General features: G+C 37.7%; 1 protein-coding gene and 1 pseudogene across 4 annotated transcripts in view; both read right to left on the bottom strand.

Annotated features, from left to right (window-relative positions):
- GIPC2 (GIPC PDZ domain containing family member 2) overlaps positions 1–18,641 on the bottom strand; it is a 104,288-nt gene that overhangs the window by 56,858 nt on the left and 28,789 nt on the right. For all 4 annotated transcript variants that reach the window (XM_015143174.3, XM_015143166.3, XM_001104248.5 and 1 more), the window contains exon 2: positions 13,160–13,345. In XM_015143174.3, the coding sequence (XP_014998660.1) occupies positions 13,160–13,345 (186 nt within the window). The remainder of the gene's footprint in view (positions 1–13,159; positions 13,346–18,641) is intronic.
- LOC144337804 (translocon-associated protein subunit gamma pseudogene) lies at positions 1,583–2,674 on the bottom strand (annotated as a pseudogene).

Below are 18,641 nucleotides of genomic sequence, written 5' to 3' on the forward strand. Positions count from 1 at the left end.
GGCCCATCACATAAGAATAGAGCTTGAGCTTTTTCAATTGGCTGCATTTAGTTACAAATGCAAAGACACAAAGAATAATACCATCTTAGCTAAGATGCCTGATACCTAATAAAAGACAAGTATGGTTATCATTTTGGGAGCCAGTAAGGGTGATTTGATGCTATTGTTTCTCATTTATGTATTTTAGATGAAGAGAATCTGGGACCCCAAGGAGAAACTTCAAGTTGGTCTTTCTTTATCTTACTTCTCTATAATACATCCTCAGGGTAGAGTCTCAAAATGGTATCTAGTATTCCCAAGAATTTTTGAAAGGATTTTAGGCACAGGAGCCCCAGAAAACTCTTCCAGAATTGCAGAAAACAGCCCTGCAGAGGATGTACAAGTTCTTCCATGGTGATGAGGAATAGGGCAGAATGAAGGCCATAATCTGTCTCAGAAGTCCCAAATCCTTCATAGGAATCATAGCAACATCAGGAGCAGCTGCTATTGTATACTAAAGGCTGTGTATTCTCCACCCTTGCTAGTTGGAAGTATAACATCTTCTGAATCAGCAGGGTGATTGATCATTGTGTCTAAGAGCTAGGAGAAAACGGATCTCATCTACCTCCAACATCTCCATCATATTGTCATCAGGAACAAGAGTAACTTAGGAAGGTTAAGCATTTTTAACATTTAAATTTCATTATTATAAATCAAAACTCACAATAGATTTATTTTTTACCCCAAATTTTAAGAATATTGCTATGTTCATTCATTCTAACAGTGACTGTTAACATGCTATATGCAAATGTCACAATAACGCCAACTTTAACAGAGAGCCCACTGTCATTACAAACAGGCAAGGAAACCACAAGTTTCATAGTCTACCTGACATTGTTTTATTAGAAACCCATATTAAACTTATATCGCTAACAGAAACAATGGGAACCACTCAGTACAACTAGAGTTTCTAAACTGTCACAGAAAAATAAATGAGATTGAAGAAGACTAAAGTCTAAAGAAGAAAAAACTATTAAATACTGTTCCACAATTCGTAATTCATCAAAGAATTCAATAATCGATATTTAACTTTGATTTTTCTTCTTAGCTTTTATTCTAATTTATCTCTTGACATATCTTGAATTTATTTTTTTCTTTGGTCAACTACACCATACAAATTTCAGAGTCTTACCACACAGTATTTTTAGCTTAAGATTTAGAGTTACAATTTTATTTTAAATAAGCATTATATAAAAGTTACAGACTTTGAAGACACATCTGAATCTCACCAGTGAATTAAAGGTCAGAGTAACAGAAATGTAGGGTTGCAGAGGCCCATGAGTCGCCTCATCAATCCTAGAGATGCTTCAGCAACCAGAATAGTGCCCAGATAGAGGGAGAGAAAGGCAGTTACCAGAAGTCAGAGCAGGCAGCAGGGTGAGAATCCAGGTAGCAAAAGAAAAGTCACAGCACATGTCACTATCTGAGGCAGCAGATAAGAATCTGGAATGGAGACACAGGAAAATCAATATAGGGAACTTGGAGAAGATGAACCAGATATAGAAGCAAAGTTGAAGACATGGATTATATATTTTATGGGTTACCTGAGCCTTAGCCTCCAAAGTGGGTAGAATAAACAATACGGGAGCAATGGAGACAAGTTTCTGAAACCTAATGTGCTTTGATAATCATACAATAACTTGACAGAGATTAATAATATTGCCAAAGGTACTAATGAGATGCAAAGGAATAAGAGGGGGAAAAAAAGAGGCATTAATGCTATACTTTATTTACTGAGTTATTTATACTATTCTCTATAACACTTAGGAACTTTCACCTGTCTTTGGAGCTTGATGCTGCAAAAGGTAGAGAAGATTTATTTATTTATTGGAAGACAGGATTTACATTATTAAACATAGAGGTTTCCAACCATTTCAGACCATTATTATAATATCTCCCATTATGTTCATCCCATATATTTAGAGAATTCTGCCTTCTCATCACAGATGTCAGCAGAAGTCTAGGGCAGCATACATTCTCCCTAAAGTCTTTTTTTCCCCTTTCAATTCATTTAATTTCAACAATCTGTCAAAAACAGCCAATAAACAAATACTGAATTATATTCTGTTGAGTTTTTTAAAGGCTCTAGACTACAAAAACATCTCGTGTGTCTCCCACCCTGAGCACCCTGCTACTTTTCCATATACCACATGCCACGCATAGACACAAAGCCAGGGGATGAAGCTGACATGGTCTACTTGGAGCCAGTAGACAGGAGGGCATTGAGTCCTGATGAAGCACTTAGGGACAAAATGTAGTTCATTGTGGGGTTGAAATTCTTCAATATGAAGAAGAAGTAACAATGACCAAGACCAGGAACAGAGTGTTGTTATAGAAGATGGAAAATGTTGTAGCTTCAGAATCAGCAACGTCATTCTTTCTTCCACAAGATTCTTACATCTTTCTCTTTCCGAGACATCTTTCTATTATCAGCTTCAGAAAGTTTTCGAATCACTGCATCCTCCCTCTGCTGTGCTACTTTGTGCTTGAGAACAAATTTCACATTCTTGTATGCAAAGGCTACCAAATATGTACTTTCTAGGGTCATCACACTATGGAAAACAGCAGACTGAATAAGATCCATATGCCATATTCTCCAGTATAACCAGATTCGGATGGCAGACACGACGAAAGCATTCCTGAAAAAGATCGCAAAGGACTTGGCAGAGAGGTTGCCACTGAAATCCTGCAGGAGCAGGTCGTCCTTGGACGACTGTTTGGAGCTGCCTTTGGGGGCTATAGGGGAAAGGGAGGTGAGAACAGGGAAGGTAGAGCTAGCGGCCAAGCCAGGCAAAGGCCCTTGGCTCCGCCCCTGTGGCCGCCTTATCTGATCCACCCTCCCTAAAATCTTAAGCACCAGACTCTGAGCTGCATGTCCAGTCGCTATGATCAGCAACTCTGAGATTTGTGTTGCTGATCCTTCCAACACTGTCCTCAAACCTCGCTCATAATAATAAGCTAACAGTCATACAGTTGTAAATAGTTATCTCATTCAGTCCTCACAATAAGCCTAGGAAAAGGATATTTATCATTCCATTTAAGGAATGAGGAATTTAAGCCACAATAATTACATGGCTTGCCCAAGATAACACAGCTAATTAGGTCTCAAACAGAGATGACATAATTTTTTAAATTAAAAATGTTTTTTAAAAAGGTATAGAACCCAAGTTCTTCTGACCTAAAGTACAAAGTTTTGGGTTATAAATGTCCAAAATGATCTATCACCTTTGAACTCTGAATTTTTTTTTTCACAGCCTTATTTTTTCCATTTTCCATCTCCTTATTTCTACTAAAGCTGTTTTTCATCAACACCTCATCATGGTCTCCAGATCTCAAACATCTGTTTTCACAAATCATCATGTCTATTCTGGCTTTACAGATCTCTGCTCGGATCCTAGCTTCCATCCTATAATCCTCTGCCCCCTTGACTTCCTACATTTCCAGTCTTGCTGATTTTTAGTTTGGGCAAATGAAAAAGTAAAATGTTAGAAAGATGTAAGTATCATATTTCTCGAAATGATCACTCTAAAATGTGGTTGTACTAAAGCCAAAGTATGGCAAATCATAAAGGTCTGTAAGAGATATTCTGAGAATGACAGTTTTGTGGTTAGTCAAACTATTTCAATTTAAAACAAAGTCAGGTGGGTTTTTAAAAATCAATTTAGCTCATTTCTTAATTGCATGTTATAAATCCTTATTTTTATTTTAAATTTGAAAATACAAGTCTCAGCCGGGCGCAGTGGCTCATGCTTGTAATCCCAGCACTTTGGGAGGCCGAGGCAGGCAGATCACCTGAAGTCAGGAGTTCAAGACCAGCCTGGCCAACATGGTGAAACCCTGTCTCTACTAAAAATGCAAAAATTACCCAGGCGTGGTGGCACATTCCTATAATCCCAGCTACTCGGGAGGCTGAGGCAGGAGAATCGCTTGAACCGAGGAGGCAGTGAGCCAAGATCACACCACTGCACTCCAGCCTGGGTGACAGAGCAAGACTCTGTCTCAATAAATAAGTAAGTAAGTAAATTAATTAATTAAAGTACAAATCTCTTCTCTTAAACCAGGTGTCATCAAACTATGGCTCACAGCAGAACTCCAGGGTGGTGTGTACCCTCCACCACGGCCACCACCTGTTTTTATATGGCCCATGATTTATGAATGGTTTTTACCTTTTTGAATGGTTCAGAAAAAAATCAAAAGATTTGTGATGTGAAAATTATAAGAAATTTAAATTACAGTGTCTATGAGTAAGGTCTCAGTGGGAAACATGCATGCTCATTCATCTAAGTATTATCTGTAACTGCTTTTGTGCTACACGGGCTTAGTTGAGTAGTTGCAGCAAAGACCATATGACCCACAAAGCACAAAATATTTACCATCTGCACTTTACAGAAAACATTTTCCAGCTAACACAGGTTTCATTATATGTATGCTCTTAATTTTCTGATTAAGTTATTTATATACTTTTTGTTCTTGGAAATGTTGAGACTTAGATACTAAAATCATGAACATTTAAGTATGTTGTTTTTTCACCTAAAAAGTTTCATCTGGGCCATGTATGGTGGCTCATCCCTGTAATCCCAGCATTTTGGGAGGCCTAGAGAAAGGGATCACTTGAGCCCTGCTCAACTGAGCAACATGGCAAAACCTTGTCTCTATAAAAAACAAACAAACAAAAAAACCAGTTTCATCTGTGTGAACCATACAAAACTATAAAATGCATTTCTCTGCCATTGATCTTTCCTAATTATGTAATGGTTTATTGTTAGAATGATTATTAAAATATTAGCTATTAATTGTGAATACTGCAGACATTTTAAGCATGTCATTATATTTATACCCCAAATAATACTATTACGTAGGTGCTAATGTTCCCACTTGAGAGAAGGCTCAGAAAAGTTTAATGCCTTGGCCAATGTTACACAGCTGGTAAATAAGTGATCTAGCTAAGACTGAAAGCAGGCCTATCTGATTCTAAAGTCCATGCCCCTATGCACCACACTGCAATGCCTCTCTCACCATGGAATGCCCACCCTCATTTGAATACCTACCACACTGTCCTACTCTGACTTTAACCTACTCTTATTTCCAGCCAAGTTAAAAACATATCAAGTGCTCACTTCAGCAGCACATACATTAAAATTATAATCACACAGCATGGTCTCTGCACATGGTGATATGCAAACTCATGAAACATTCCATTTTGCTTATCTTGGCAAAAAGAAATACAGGAAGGATAAAACAGAAATTAATAAAATGGGTTATCTCTAAGGAGTGTGGAAAAGTAATGAGATAGAAGAGTTAGGAGAAGGAGTGACACATCTCTGAATGAATTTTTAAATATAGTTTGATTTTTTTTTAAGAGACAGTGTCTTGCTCTGTTTTCCAGGCTGGAGAGTGGTGGCATGATCATTGCTCACTGCAACCTTGATTTCCCCAGGCTCAAGCAATTCTCCCACCTCAGCCTCATGAGTAGCTGGGACTATAGGTGCATGCCACTATACCCAGCTAATTTTTTCCATTTGCTGTAGAGACAGCGTCTCACTATGTTGGGGTCAAGGGACTTTCTATTTGTTGTAGAGACAGGGTCTCACTATGACTGGGGTCAAGTAGACCCCAGTGTCTGTTGTTTCCTCCTTTGTGTTCATAAGTTCTCATCATTTAGCTCCCACTTATAAGTGAGAACATGCAGTATTTGGTTTTCTCTTCCTTCCTGAATTAGTTTGCTGAAGATAATAGTCTCCAGCTCCATTCACGTTCCCACAAAAGACATGATCTCATTCTTTTTTACGCTGCATAGTATTCCATGGTGTATATGTACCACGTTTTCTTTATCCAATCTGCTATTGATTGGCATTTAGGTTGATTTCATGTCATTGCTATTGTGAACAGTGCTGCAATAAACATACACATGTATGTGTCTTTATGGCAGAATGCTTTCTAATCCTCTGGGTATACACCCAGTAATGAGATTGTTGAGTCAAACGGTAGTTCTGCTTTTAACTCTCTGAGGAACTGCCATACTGTTTTCCACAATGGCTGAACTAATTTACATTCACACCAAGAGTGTATGGTGGGTGGTTCCATTTTCTCCGCAACCTCACCAACATCTTATTTTTTTACTTTTTAATAATAGCTATTCTGACTGGTGTGAGATGGTATCTCATTGTGGTTTTGATTTGCATTTCTCTAACGATCAGTGAGGTTAAGCGCTTTTTTTTTAATATGATTGTTGGCCACATGTGTGTCTGCTTTTGAAAAGTGTCTGTTCATGTCCATTGTCCACTTTTTAATGGAGTTGTCTTTTTTTTCTGGTAACTTTCCTTATAGATGCTGGATATTAGACCTTTATCAAATACACAGTTTGCAAATATTTTCTCCTATTCTGTAGGTTGTCTGTTTTCTCTGTTGATAGTTTCTCTTGCTGTGCAGAAGCTCCTAAGTTTAATTAGATCCCATTTGTCAATATTTGCTTCTATTCTGATAGCATTGGTGTCTTTGTCATGAAATCTTTGCCCATTCCGATGTTCAGAATGATATTGCCTGTGTTGTCTTCCAGAGGTTTTATAGTTTTGAATTTTACATTTAAGTCTTTAATTCTTCTTAATTATTATATATGGTGTAAGGAGGGGTCCAGCTTCAGTCTTCTGCATACGGCTAGCCAGCATCATTTATTAGCTGCATATGGCTATCCCAGCATCATTAAATAGGGAGTCTTCCCCATTGCTTGTTTTTGTCAGCTTTCGTTAAAGATCAGGTGGTTGTAGCTGTGCAGCCTTATTTCTGGCCTCCCCACGCTGTTCCATTGCTCTATGTGCCTGTTTTTGTACCAATACCATGCTGTTTAGTTACTGTAGCCCTGTAGTACAGTTTGAAGTCGGGCAATATGATGCCTCCAGCTTTGTTCTTTTCGCTTAGGATTATCTTGGCTATTCAGGCTTTTTTGTTGGTGTTATTCCATATGAATTTTAAAATAATTTTTTATAGTTCTATGAAGAATGTCATCAGTAATTTGATAGGAATAGCATTGAATCTGTAAATTGATTTAGGTAGTATGGCCATTTTAATGACATTGACTCTTCCTATCCACAAGCATAAGATATTTTTCCATGTGTTTGTCTCTTCTCTGATTTCTCTGAGCACTGTACCAGCTAATACAAAACATACTTACACACAGACCAGTGTTACTATAAAGCAATCACACAAAGAAGCCAACATAATAACCAGCTAATAAAACACAGATAGGATCAAATCCACACATATCAATACTAACTTTGAATGTAAACAGGCTAAATGTCACACTTAAAAGGCACAGAGTGGCAAGCTGGGTAATTGTATGCTGTCTTCAAGAGACCCATCTCACACAAAATAACATCCAAGATTCAAAATAAAGGGATGGAGAAAAAAATGTACCAAGCAAATGGAAAACAGAAAAAAGCAGGGGTTTCAATCCTAACCCTGTTTTGTTTCAGACAAAACAGACTTCAAAACAACAAAAATCAAAAGAGACAGAGAAGGGCATTATATAATGGTAAAAGGGTTCAATTTGACAAGACAACCTAACTATCCTAAATATATATGCACCCAACACAGGAGCACCCAGATTCATAAAGCAAGTTCTTAAAGACCTACAAAGAGACACAGACTCCCACAGAACAATAGTGGGAGACTTTAACACTCTACTGACAGTAGTAGACAGATCATTGAGGTAGAAAATTAAGAAAGATATTAAGGACCTGAACTCAACATTGGACCAAAATGGATCTGAAGGACCTCTACAGAACTCTCCGCCCCAAAACAACAGACTATACATTCTTGTCATCACCACATGCTATATACTCTAAAATTGACCACATATTATAACTGGACATAAAACACTCCTCAGCAAATGCAAAAGAACTGAAATCATACCAAACATCCTCTTGAACCACAGTGCAATAAAAATACAAGTCAAGAAAATTGCTAAAACCCATACAATTACATGGAAATTAAACAACATGCTCCTGAATGACTTTTGCGTAAATAGTGAAATTAAGTCAGAAATCAAGAAGTTATTTGAAACTAATGAGAACAAAGATACAACATACCAGAATCTCTGGGACACTGATAAGGCAGTTTTAAGAGGGAAACTTATAGCACTATACTGCCCACATTAAAAAAGTTAGAAAGATCTCAAATTAACTACCTAACATCACAACTAAGAGACTTAGAGAACCAAAAACAAATCAACTCCAAAGTTAGCAGAAGACAAGAAATAACAAAAACCAGAGCTGAACTGAACAAGACAAAAAAAAAAAAAAAATCAAAAGATCAATGGATCCAGGAGTTGGTTTTATGAAAAAAAAAGATAGGCCACTAGCTAGACTAATAAAGAAGAAAAGAGAGAAGATCTAAATAAACACAATTAGAAATGATCAAGAAAACATAACCACTGACCCCACAGAAATAAAAATAACCATCAGAAACTACTATAAACACTACTATGCACACAAACTAGAAAACTAGAAGAGATGAAAAATTCCTGGACACATAGACTCTCCCAAGACTGAACCAGGAAGAAACTGATTTCCTGAACAGACCAATAATGAAATTGAATCAGTAATAAATAAACTACCAACCAAAAAAAAGCCTAGAACCTGATGGATTCACAACTGAATTCTACCAAATATACAAAGAAAAGCTGGTGCCCTTCCTACAGAAACTATTGAGGAGGAAGGACTCCTCCCCAACTCATTCTATGAAGCCACCATCACCCTGATATGAAAACCTGGCAGAGACACAACAAAAAAGGAAAACTTCAGGTCAATATCCTTGCTGAACATTGATGCAAACATCCTCAACAAAATATTTGCAAATCAAATCCAGCAGCACATCAAAAAGCTAATCCAGCATGATCAAGTAGCCTTCATCCCCAGGATGCAAGATTGGTTCAACGTAAACATATCAATAAATATGCTTCATCACATAAACAGAACTAAAGACAAAAACATTATTATCTCAATAGATGCAGAAAAGGCTTTTGATAAAATTCAACACCCTTTCATGTGAAAAACTCTCATTAAACTAGGTATCGAAGTAACGTACATCAAAATAATAAGACCAATCTATGACAAACCCACAGCTAACATTATACTGAATGGAAAAAAGCCAGAAGCATTTCTCTTGAAAACCAGCACAAGACAAGGATGTTCTCTCTCACCACTCCTACCTAACATAGTATTGGAAGTCCTAGCCAGAGCAATCAGGCAGAAGAAAGCAATAAAGGCCATCCAAATAGGGAAAGAGGAAGTCAAACTATCTCTGCAGATGACATGATTCTATATCTGGAAAACCCAATAGTCTTGACCCAAAAGCTCCTTCAGCTGATAAACAACTTCAGCAAAGTTTCAAGATACAAAATCAAGATACAAAAATCCCTACTAGCATTCCTATACACCAACAGCCAAGCCAAGCACCAAATCGAAAGACAATCTCATTCACAATTGTCACAAAAAAAATAAAATACCTAGGAATACAGCTAACCAGGAAGGTGAAAGATCTCTACAATGAGTAAATATTTTAATGACTTTGAAAATAAAAATTTTGATGGAGAAGCTAAGAAATAACCCTGTGGGGCAGGATGACAATTAGAGGCATCATTACAAGTTCTTTTTTTTTTTTTTTTTTTTCTGAGACATAGTCTCCCTCTGTCGCCCAGGCTGGAGTGCAGTGACACGATCTCGGCTCACTGCAACCACCACCTCCCAGGCTCAAATGACTCTCCTGTCTTGGCCTCCCAAGTAGCTGGAATTACAGGTGTGCACCACATCTAGCTAATTTTTGCATTTTTAGTAGAGATGGAGTTTCACCATGATGGCCAGGTTGGTCTTGAACTACTGGCCTCAAGTTATCCACCTACCTCAGCCTCCCAAAGTGGTGGGATTACAGGTGTGAGCCACCACGCCTGGCCCAATTCATAACTTCCAATAAACACGTTCTCTAATTCTACCACTGAAAGGATCTAGAAATAATGCACTCCAGTAGCAATGTATGAGCATGGCTAACACTAGAACTTGACTTCAATGTATGAGCATAGCTAACACCAGAACTTGACTATCAATCTCTAGTAAAAATCAGAGCTTCTAAGAGAAATAGTTGATTCTAGGCCTGGGGAAAAGGAGATACAAGAACATCTTGTTGTGTTCTAGAAAGTAAGAACCTACTCAATAAAATGACAGGAGCCATGTCAAAAGGACATGAGGGCCCACTTACAGGGGTTCCTGCAGGCCAAGTCTCAGGAAATTTGAGCATCAATATAATGGATAATAATAGACTATAACCCATTGAGTAAAATATAAAGTCATGTACCCATGTTGACAATAAATAAGGGCAGCTTTTTCCCTATCATAAAATGCTTTCAGAGAAACATATAAGGAGTGATGGAATTATAAAAATCATCATTTTTTCCACCATTATAGGAAAAATTAATTTAGGCAAGACTCATCAACAGATACTAAATTTGTGCCATGCAAGTAAGGAAACAGGATATTTTCATGATATCAAAGCATCTCTCCACAATTACTTATCATAAAGGAAAATAATTTTGTAGTGAAAAAGACTGGTGGACACTACCTCAGACAAGTGACAAAAATTAACGTCACAAACAATGAGACAAACCAGTATCACGTACCTTCTAATGTGCTGCACTGAGAAGGACACAGCATCACTTACGTAATTTTCCTGCCAAAAATGCAAAATCTATTTATCAACATGAGGAAACATCAGAAAAACCCAAATTCAAGGACATCCTATAAAAGGCTGAGGAACTATTCTAGATTAAGGAAGAGAAATACATGATCCTAAATTGGACCTGTATGAGGGGAAAATAATGAATACAATTAGGACAACTGATAAGCCTACAATGTGAACTATAGATTAGTTTAAAAGTATTATATCAATATCAGACTGTATGAATTTCATTACTGTACTGTAGTTATATATAAGAGAATATCCTTGTTCTTAGTAATTACACTCTGAAGTACTCAGGGGTAAAGAGTACATATGTGTGTGTGTATAAGACAGAACAAAAAACTCAAACGTGGCAAATGGTAAAAATTGGAGATTTGGATAAATGATGTATGAGAGTTCTTTGTATTATTATTGCAATCTTTATATAAGTTTGAAATTATCCTCTCCCAATTTTTAAAAAATTTCATCAACCATGTGTACAGTGTAATATGCATCTCTCTTCTAAGTTGAACAATATGTTGGCAGTTTAGATTATGCCTTGCTTTCTCCTTTGCTAACATGTCCTATGTCTCCACAGGGTTAGTGACTAGTACTCTGAGGCAAGCACATGTTTGACAAAGCATTTTTTAAAAAAATAGAAAGACAAGCTCTGAATGTCAGAGGCGAAGATTTTAAAAATCCACACATGTTTGTGAAACTTCCAAGCCCTTCTCTGCTGCCTGTGCCTCATGTCCTGAGCTTCCCTTGGATAATCCCATATGACTTTCCCAGTCACAGATTTTCCATTTGGTCACTCACACAACCTTCAGCACAGTCATATCTTTTGTAGAGCTAAAAATAGCCATTCTATCAAGTGGGAAGCGAAAGTCCCATTTACAGTCAGTTAAGATAACTTCCCTAAGATTATTTAATGGTGATAATGCATCAGCAAATCAAGATTTGGACAAAATAAAGGCATAAAATATTCCCTGTTGCATGAAGTCTATCATTAATTATTAGTTGAGTGAGTTGAAGTGCCAGCTCTGAAGTCAGACCTCATAGATCCAAATCCTGAATTTGTCCAGCTGTTTAACTTTGGGCAAGCTACTTAACCTTCCTGATCCTGTTTCCACATCTGTAAAACAGGGTTGGAAATAGTACCTATCCATGGATCTCATAGGCATCTTTTTGAGCAAAAGAAGCCAAAAATAGTAGAGTATATATGATTATATGAAGTTCATGGCAATAGATGCCAGAATAATGGCTACTTTGCAGAGAAAGATTATTGACTGGGAAGGGGCACAAATGAGCCTTCTGGGTGGCAGAAATGCAATTTATCCTGATTTGGGTGATGGTTAAACAGGGGTGAGTATGTAAACATTCATTAAGCTGTACATTAAAAATGTCTTATACTGCAACAAAAAAAATACAAAGAAAAAACATTACACCAACCAAATAGAATTGTGAGAATTAAGTGAGAAATTGTATGCAAAGTGCCTAGTGCATGCATTCAACATAAGTCCGTTATTATTATAACTATTACAATAATAGCATTGTTATTTTTAAGAGATGAGTTTACTTTTCTCCTCAGTTCTTATTTTCACACCATTTCAAACTTTTCTCTTGCCTTTGAAGCTCTGTGTTGCTCTCTTTGTATCTGAATAAAGAAATTACAGTTGGCCCTCAGTATCCATGGGGGATTGATTCCAGGACCCATCATCAATACCAAAATTCCACTGATGTTCAAGTCCCTGGTATAAAATAGTGTAGTCTTTGCATATAGCCTATCCACATCCTTCTATATACTTTAAATCATCTCTAGATTATAATACCTAACACGATGGCAATGCTATGTAAACAGTTGTACCGTATTGTTCAGGAAATAATGACAAGAAAAAAGGCTGCACATGTTCGGTACAGATGCCACGTTTTCCAACTATCTTCAATCTGTGGTTGCTTGAATCCACTAATACAGAACCTACAGATACAGAGATCCAACTTTACATACTTCCTAAAATTTTGAACAGCACTTTTAAAGAAGTGAATAAGGCAGTCAAAAGTATGAACAGCTGGAAATAACACTAATTCGATGGAAATAAGCCTGAAATTCATCAGATGTTAAAACCTACAGACATGGAAAAGCTTACATGGATAATAAGTAGGCACCAGGGTTAGACTTTCCTTTCAGTTAGTTTCAAATTCTAGGGGAAGTTTAAACTAAAGGGAAGAAATTAAGAAAACAGTAAACACAAACTGATGTCTGAACATTTTTTAAATGAAAGTGAAACATTACTAATTCATGCATCCTTGCTGAGCTGGCTCTCACTCTGAAGATCATTTCTAACTTTCTTTGGCCTGGTAGATTTTCTTAAATGTTATCCTCAATTAGGTTACACTGTGATTTTTTAAAACTTACCTTTATAAAAGCATAGCCAACACCATTATCTGTAATGGTGACACCAAGTGAATCCTCAGATTTATACACATTCACTTCTTTTTTGATTCCTTTCACATGGGCAAATATGAAATCTTCTAGTCCTAGTTGTCCTCCTAGGAGTCTTTCCATGTCAATTCTAGGTGTGTTTAAAGTGCAATATAAGATCTGCAAAGAAAAATAAAATGTCAGGTCCATTTCCACTTGGAATACATCTGACTGTTAATTTATTTATAAATATTTATTGACTGGAATACTCCTCAATTTACAATGTAAAGAGTTACATCATAAAATGTGCTTTTATGTTGGCTAGAGAGATTCTGGGACACAGTTTCAGACAGTAGCATTAGGTAACATGTATTGAGGGTTTCCTGTAGGCCAGGCTTCACGCTAGACAATTTATATCCCATTATCTCACTTAATCTTTACAGTAACTTTATAAAGTTCATTAGTATCACCGTATTACAAATGAGGAAACTGAAGCCTGGTAAAAATAAGTAATTTGCCTAAGGTCACACAGCCAGTACTTGTCAGAGCCAAGGATTTGAGTTCAGGTCCCACAAATTTCAAAGTGGTTTATGCCAAGGGACCTGACATTTTACAAGCTGAAATCAAAGGTTATAGTCCCAAAGGTCTGCATCATGCACACACTACAATGAAAATATAGGCAAGCCTATATTTGAAAGTTGGTAAATATATTTTTTAAATATAGACAAATTTATTTATCTTGCATTATAGTGACTAAAAAAAAGCAATTTAATTAGTGAATGAGGTGTTAAAATCAGTTTTTTTTTTTTTTAACTAAAATGAACTTTAAAGACTATTAACCCAAACCCTTAATTTTAAAAAAGGGGGATGGGGGTCATGGAATTGAGGTCTGGAGATTTTAAAACAACTTGTACCAATTCGTGTGACGGCAAAAAGAGAGCAAAAAAGAAACCAAATGGTAAAAAGTTGTGTGGGGATTTCAAAGGGGCTTTTTATGTACAGCAAGTCTTTCTTTGACCTCATTTTCCTTCAAAAATATGACTCATTTGACTAAAATGTGCAGTGCTACTCAAGTTTGTCAGCCATAATCTGGGTAACTTGTGGGGCCCAAATTACAGAAGAGAAGCAGGGTTGAAAAGATACCATCGGTTAAGAAGCTAAGTTCAACAAACATGCATTGAGTAGCTTCTATTTAACAAGCCAGAAAAGGGCATTTTAATATGGCTGTTTCATGCCAAAATGACTAAATGAAATTTATCAGGTAATGTCCACCATAGACATTGCAAGCCTCTTCCTCCATCCCGGGGTCCTGACCTCAGGCCTCACTCTCAACCCTCTCCCAGTATCCTGGAGTTTCACACCAGTCCCAGTTCCTACCAGAACCTTGATTGAGCCTTAACACATCCATAATCTGCATCCCGCTCAGAAATAGGGTGCACTTACTACTTACTGAATGGCTTTTTAGGCCATGTCAAAATGTGTCTGAATCAGAAGAGCTTCATAAAATAAAGCTCTCCCTGCTATACAATCAAAGGTTAAGAATGTTCAGCCAAGCTCAGAGCAAATCCCAGAGGTGTGTTAAAGGAGCTAGTGATGAGGACAAAAAAAAGGGCCACTGGCTACAAAATAGTGAATGCCTACAGGGAACAACTATGGCCCCCACCTTGTCCTCTTTTCATCCCAGTCTTTGTTGAGTCTTCAATTTAACCCTTTATGTTCCTGGCAAGTGCAAAATACATTCAGCTTTGTGAATAATAAGTTTTTGCACATATTCTCCAATGTAAAAATGATATTGTTTTCAGGGGGAAAAAGTCAGTTAAGTCAAGAATGGTGCATATTTCTGATCCTGACTGTAAAATCAATGGCATATTAGTTTGCTGACAAAAATCACTGTGAATGGGTAGAGGGGAAAGGGAGTATGTGTAGAAAACAGCTTTTCTGACTCTCCTTCACAAAATGTTGGGAAGTAAGTAGAAGAAACAACGTTTTTCTCCTTCTCCGTTTTTTGCCAGTGAGTCTCTCCATGGTATTCATAGTGGGTCCCAAACACCACCAGTATAAAAGCAATTTACCCATTAGCTAGGAAAAAAAAAAAAACATTAAAATACAATGATGGTATAACAGGATAGAGAAAAACAAAAAGGAAAAAAAGGAAACCTCACACAAACTGAACTTCTAATGACCAAGCCTCTTCCTTTGCTTCCTTTCTTTCAACTTTTTACATGCTTCACTACAGAGCAAACATTACATTTCCTGCAGGTAGAAGAACCCTTTTTCCATCGTGCTTCCTCCTGTGCAGAATAACATTCCATTCTAGACAGCCAAAAGTTGGCAAGCAGGGCATTAGTTTCTTTTTTCTGGAAGGAATGGAGCCAGCTATATCTTTCAGTGAATGGAGCTCCATGGGAAGCTGTTTTGAAAACCTGTAGGAATGTGATAGCCACTGCAAGGTGGAATAAGAGCAGCAGGTAACTAAAGCTCCACAACTTCAGATCAGTTCTTCACAGGAGAAAAAGAAGCTATCACAGTATCAATGCACAACTATCAGCAAATATACCTCTAAGTATATGATAAAGGTCTAGAAATTCAAGCATCCTCAAAGATTTTATATTTTGAACTGCAAAATAAGGAAGTGATACACTAGTTTCTAAAGAATGCAAAGTTCCTGCTCATCCGCTCATCAAAAGGCAATGAACATTTAAATCAAAAGGAACCTCAAGAATCTACTGTGAGCTTTCATACCCTCCCTCATACTCATATGACAGAGAAGAAAACAATAAAATTAACGGTGAAGTGGCCATATTATCAATGCTCCTCTAAGAAATATTTGCTTCCAGAATCTAAGTACGCTACACAACAGGCAGTGAAGGGCAGCATTTAACTTTTTTGTGTATGTATATATATATATATATATTTGTGTGTGTATATATATATATTTGTGTGTATATATATATTTGTATATATACATAAAACTCTCTGATGGACAAACTAAACTAAATCAAAAAAGATTTGGAAAGTAAACTCATAACAAGGTATCACAGAACATAAGGAAAAGGACTGATTCAGTAGATGTAATCTTAATGATGTTTTTCACTGTAAAATGAAATCCTTAACACCTTCTGGGGTAATCTGCATTTGTTGCTTTACTGCCATCATTGCCTATTTCCACAACTGATGGAGTACCCATGACTATTTCATTTTCTAGAGCATCACTGCCCAATAGAAATACAATGTAAGCTAAATAATTTTAAATTTTCAAATAGTCACAGCAACAAAAGTAAGAAGTAGCTGAATTAATTTAATTTACAATTATATAACCCAGTATATCCAAAATATTGTCATTTCAACATATAATCAATATAAAACTTATTAAGACAGTTTACATTTTGTTAATTAAGTTTTTAAGATCCAGCATGTATTTACCCTTACATCTCGTCTCGATTTGGAAGAATCAGCTACATTTAAAGTGCTCAGTATCCAAATTCGGCTAGTGGTTACAATATTGGGCAGTTCAGTTTTAGAAAGTCATGTCTTTAGGCTGGGCACAGTGACTCATGCCTGTAATCCCAGGCTTTGGGATTACTTTGGGAGGCTAAGGCGGGCAGATCACCTGAGGTCAGGAGTTCGAGACCAGCCTGGCCAACATGGTGAAAACCCATCTCTAAAAATAAAAAAATAAAAATCAGCCAGGCATGGTGGCAGGCACCTGTAGTCTCAGCTACTCAGGAGGCTGAAGCAGGAGAAAGGCGTGAACCCAGGAGGCAGAGGTTGCAGTGAGCTGAGATTGCACCACTGTACCTCAGCCTGGGTGACAGAGCAAGACTCTACTTAAAAAAAAAAACTTTTAATAGGTAGGGATTTTGTCTTATTAGTCTTATTTGTCTTATTGCAGGGGTCCCCAACACCTAGGCTGCAGAGTGGTACCAGCCCTTGGCCTGTTAGGAACCAGGCTACACAGCAGGAGGTGAGTGGTGGGCAGGCAAGCATTACTGACTGAGTTCAGCCTTCTGTCAGATCAGCAGCGGCATTAGACTCTCATAGGAGCATGAACCCTAGTGTGAGCTGCACATGCAAGGGATCTAGATTGCCTGCTCCTTATGATAATCTAATGCCTGATGATCTGAGGTGGAATAGTTTCATCCCGAGACCATCCCACTTGCCCCAATACATGGAAAAATTGTCTTCCATAAAACCAGTCCCTGGTGCATAAAGATTGGGGACTGCATGCTTATCACTCTGCCTTATCTATATGGAAGACAGACTAATTAAAGGAGAAAGCTATTGCCCTTTAGGGCCGGAAGATGGAGGGCCCTGAATTGTCATTATTGTGCTAGACATCAACATCTTTGGTATCTATTCCCTTTTCCCCTAATTTTCCTTGGGAAACTTCTCTTCCCCATTTTAAGCCATATGGTAGCTTGAGTGGGAGTGACCACATCCTCAGGTTTAAATTGCTTAATGACTACCAATTTAGGCCAAGAAAATCCAAGAATGAACTTATTGGGGGTTTGGGGAAAGAATTCTCTTCTCTTTTCCATAGAAGCTACCAAATGGTGGTTCTCTCTCCCTCACTTTTTCTAAATTATATGAAGTCTAAAATGACTGCAGTTATCACTGCAAACATTAGAAGAGTGGTCCTGGCAACAACGCTGACATGAGGAAAGCAGAGCCTCCAGCTCCAGTCTTACTTCAAGACAGTCAGGGGTGGACACTGGAAATTGTCCACTCTTTGCCCCTCTTAACACAATTCCCAGATGTGTACAGATTGCAAGCACCTTGGAGGAAAATGACTCACATCCCCTGTTCCAGGCATAAAAGTGAACTAGCCTAAGTGGTGGTTTAGGTGTAAGCATGTGGCCCAATGCCAGCCTATAAGACCTAGGAGGAAGATGCCCAGGAAGCTCTGGAAAAGATTTTTTCACGCCTAACAAAGAAACACAGAAAGAGATGGTCCCTTTCTTCCTCTGTATGTTGCTTTATCTGTGTGTGGTCTAGGAATTTCTACCACCATCTTCCTGCCAGCTGAGAAAGATACCAAGAATGGCAAAGCAAAAAAATGAAATAAACCTAAGTCCTTGGTGACATCAGTGAGTTGCTCAGTTAACCAATTTGGAGCCCACTCTACCTCTATTATTTATTTTGAGACAGGGTCTCACTCTGTCACCAAGACTGGAACACAGTGGCGTGATCATGGCTTAATGCAGCCTCAACCCCCCCAGGCTCAAGTGATCCTCCTGCCTAAGCCTCCCTAGTAGTTGGGACCACAGGCACACACTACCACACACAGCTAATTTTTTTATTTTTCATAGAGACACGGTCTCATCATGTTGCCCAGGCTAGTCTCAAACTCGTGGGCCTAAGCGATCCTCCTGCTTGGCCTCCCAAAGTGCTGGGATTACAGGCACAAGCCACCATACACAGCTATCTTTTATGTAAAATAATAAGTCATCTTGTTTTAGCCAGTTTGAGTAAGTAG

The sequence above is a fragment of the Macaca mulatta genome, chromosome 1 (assembly GCF_049350105.2).
Source record: "Macaca mulatta isolate MMU2019108-1 chromosome 1, T2T-MMU8v2.0, whole genome shotgun sequence".
Taxonomy (NCBI): Eukaryota; Metazoa; Chordata; class Mammalia; order Primates; family Cercopithecidae; genus Macaca; species Macaca mulatta.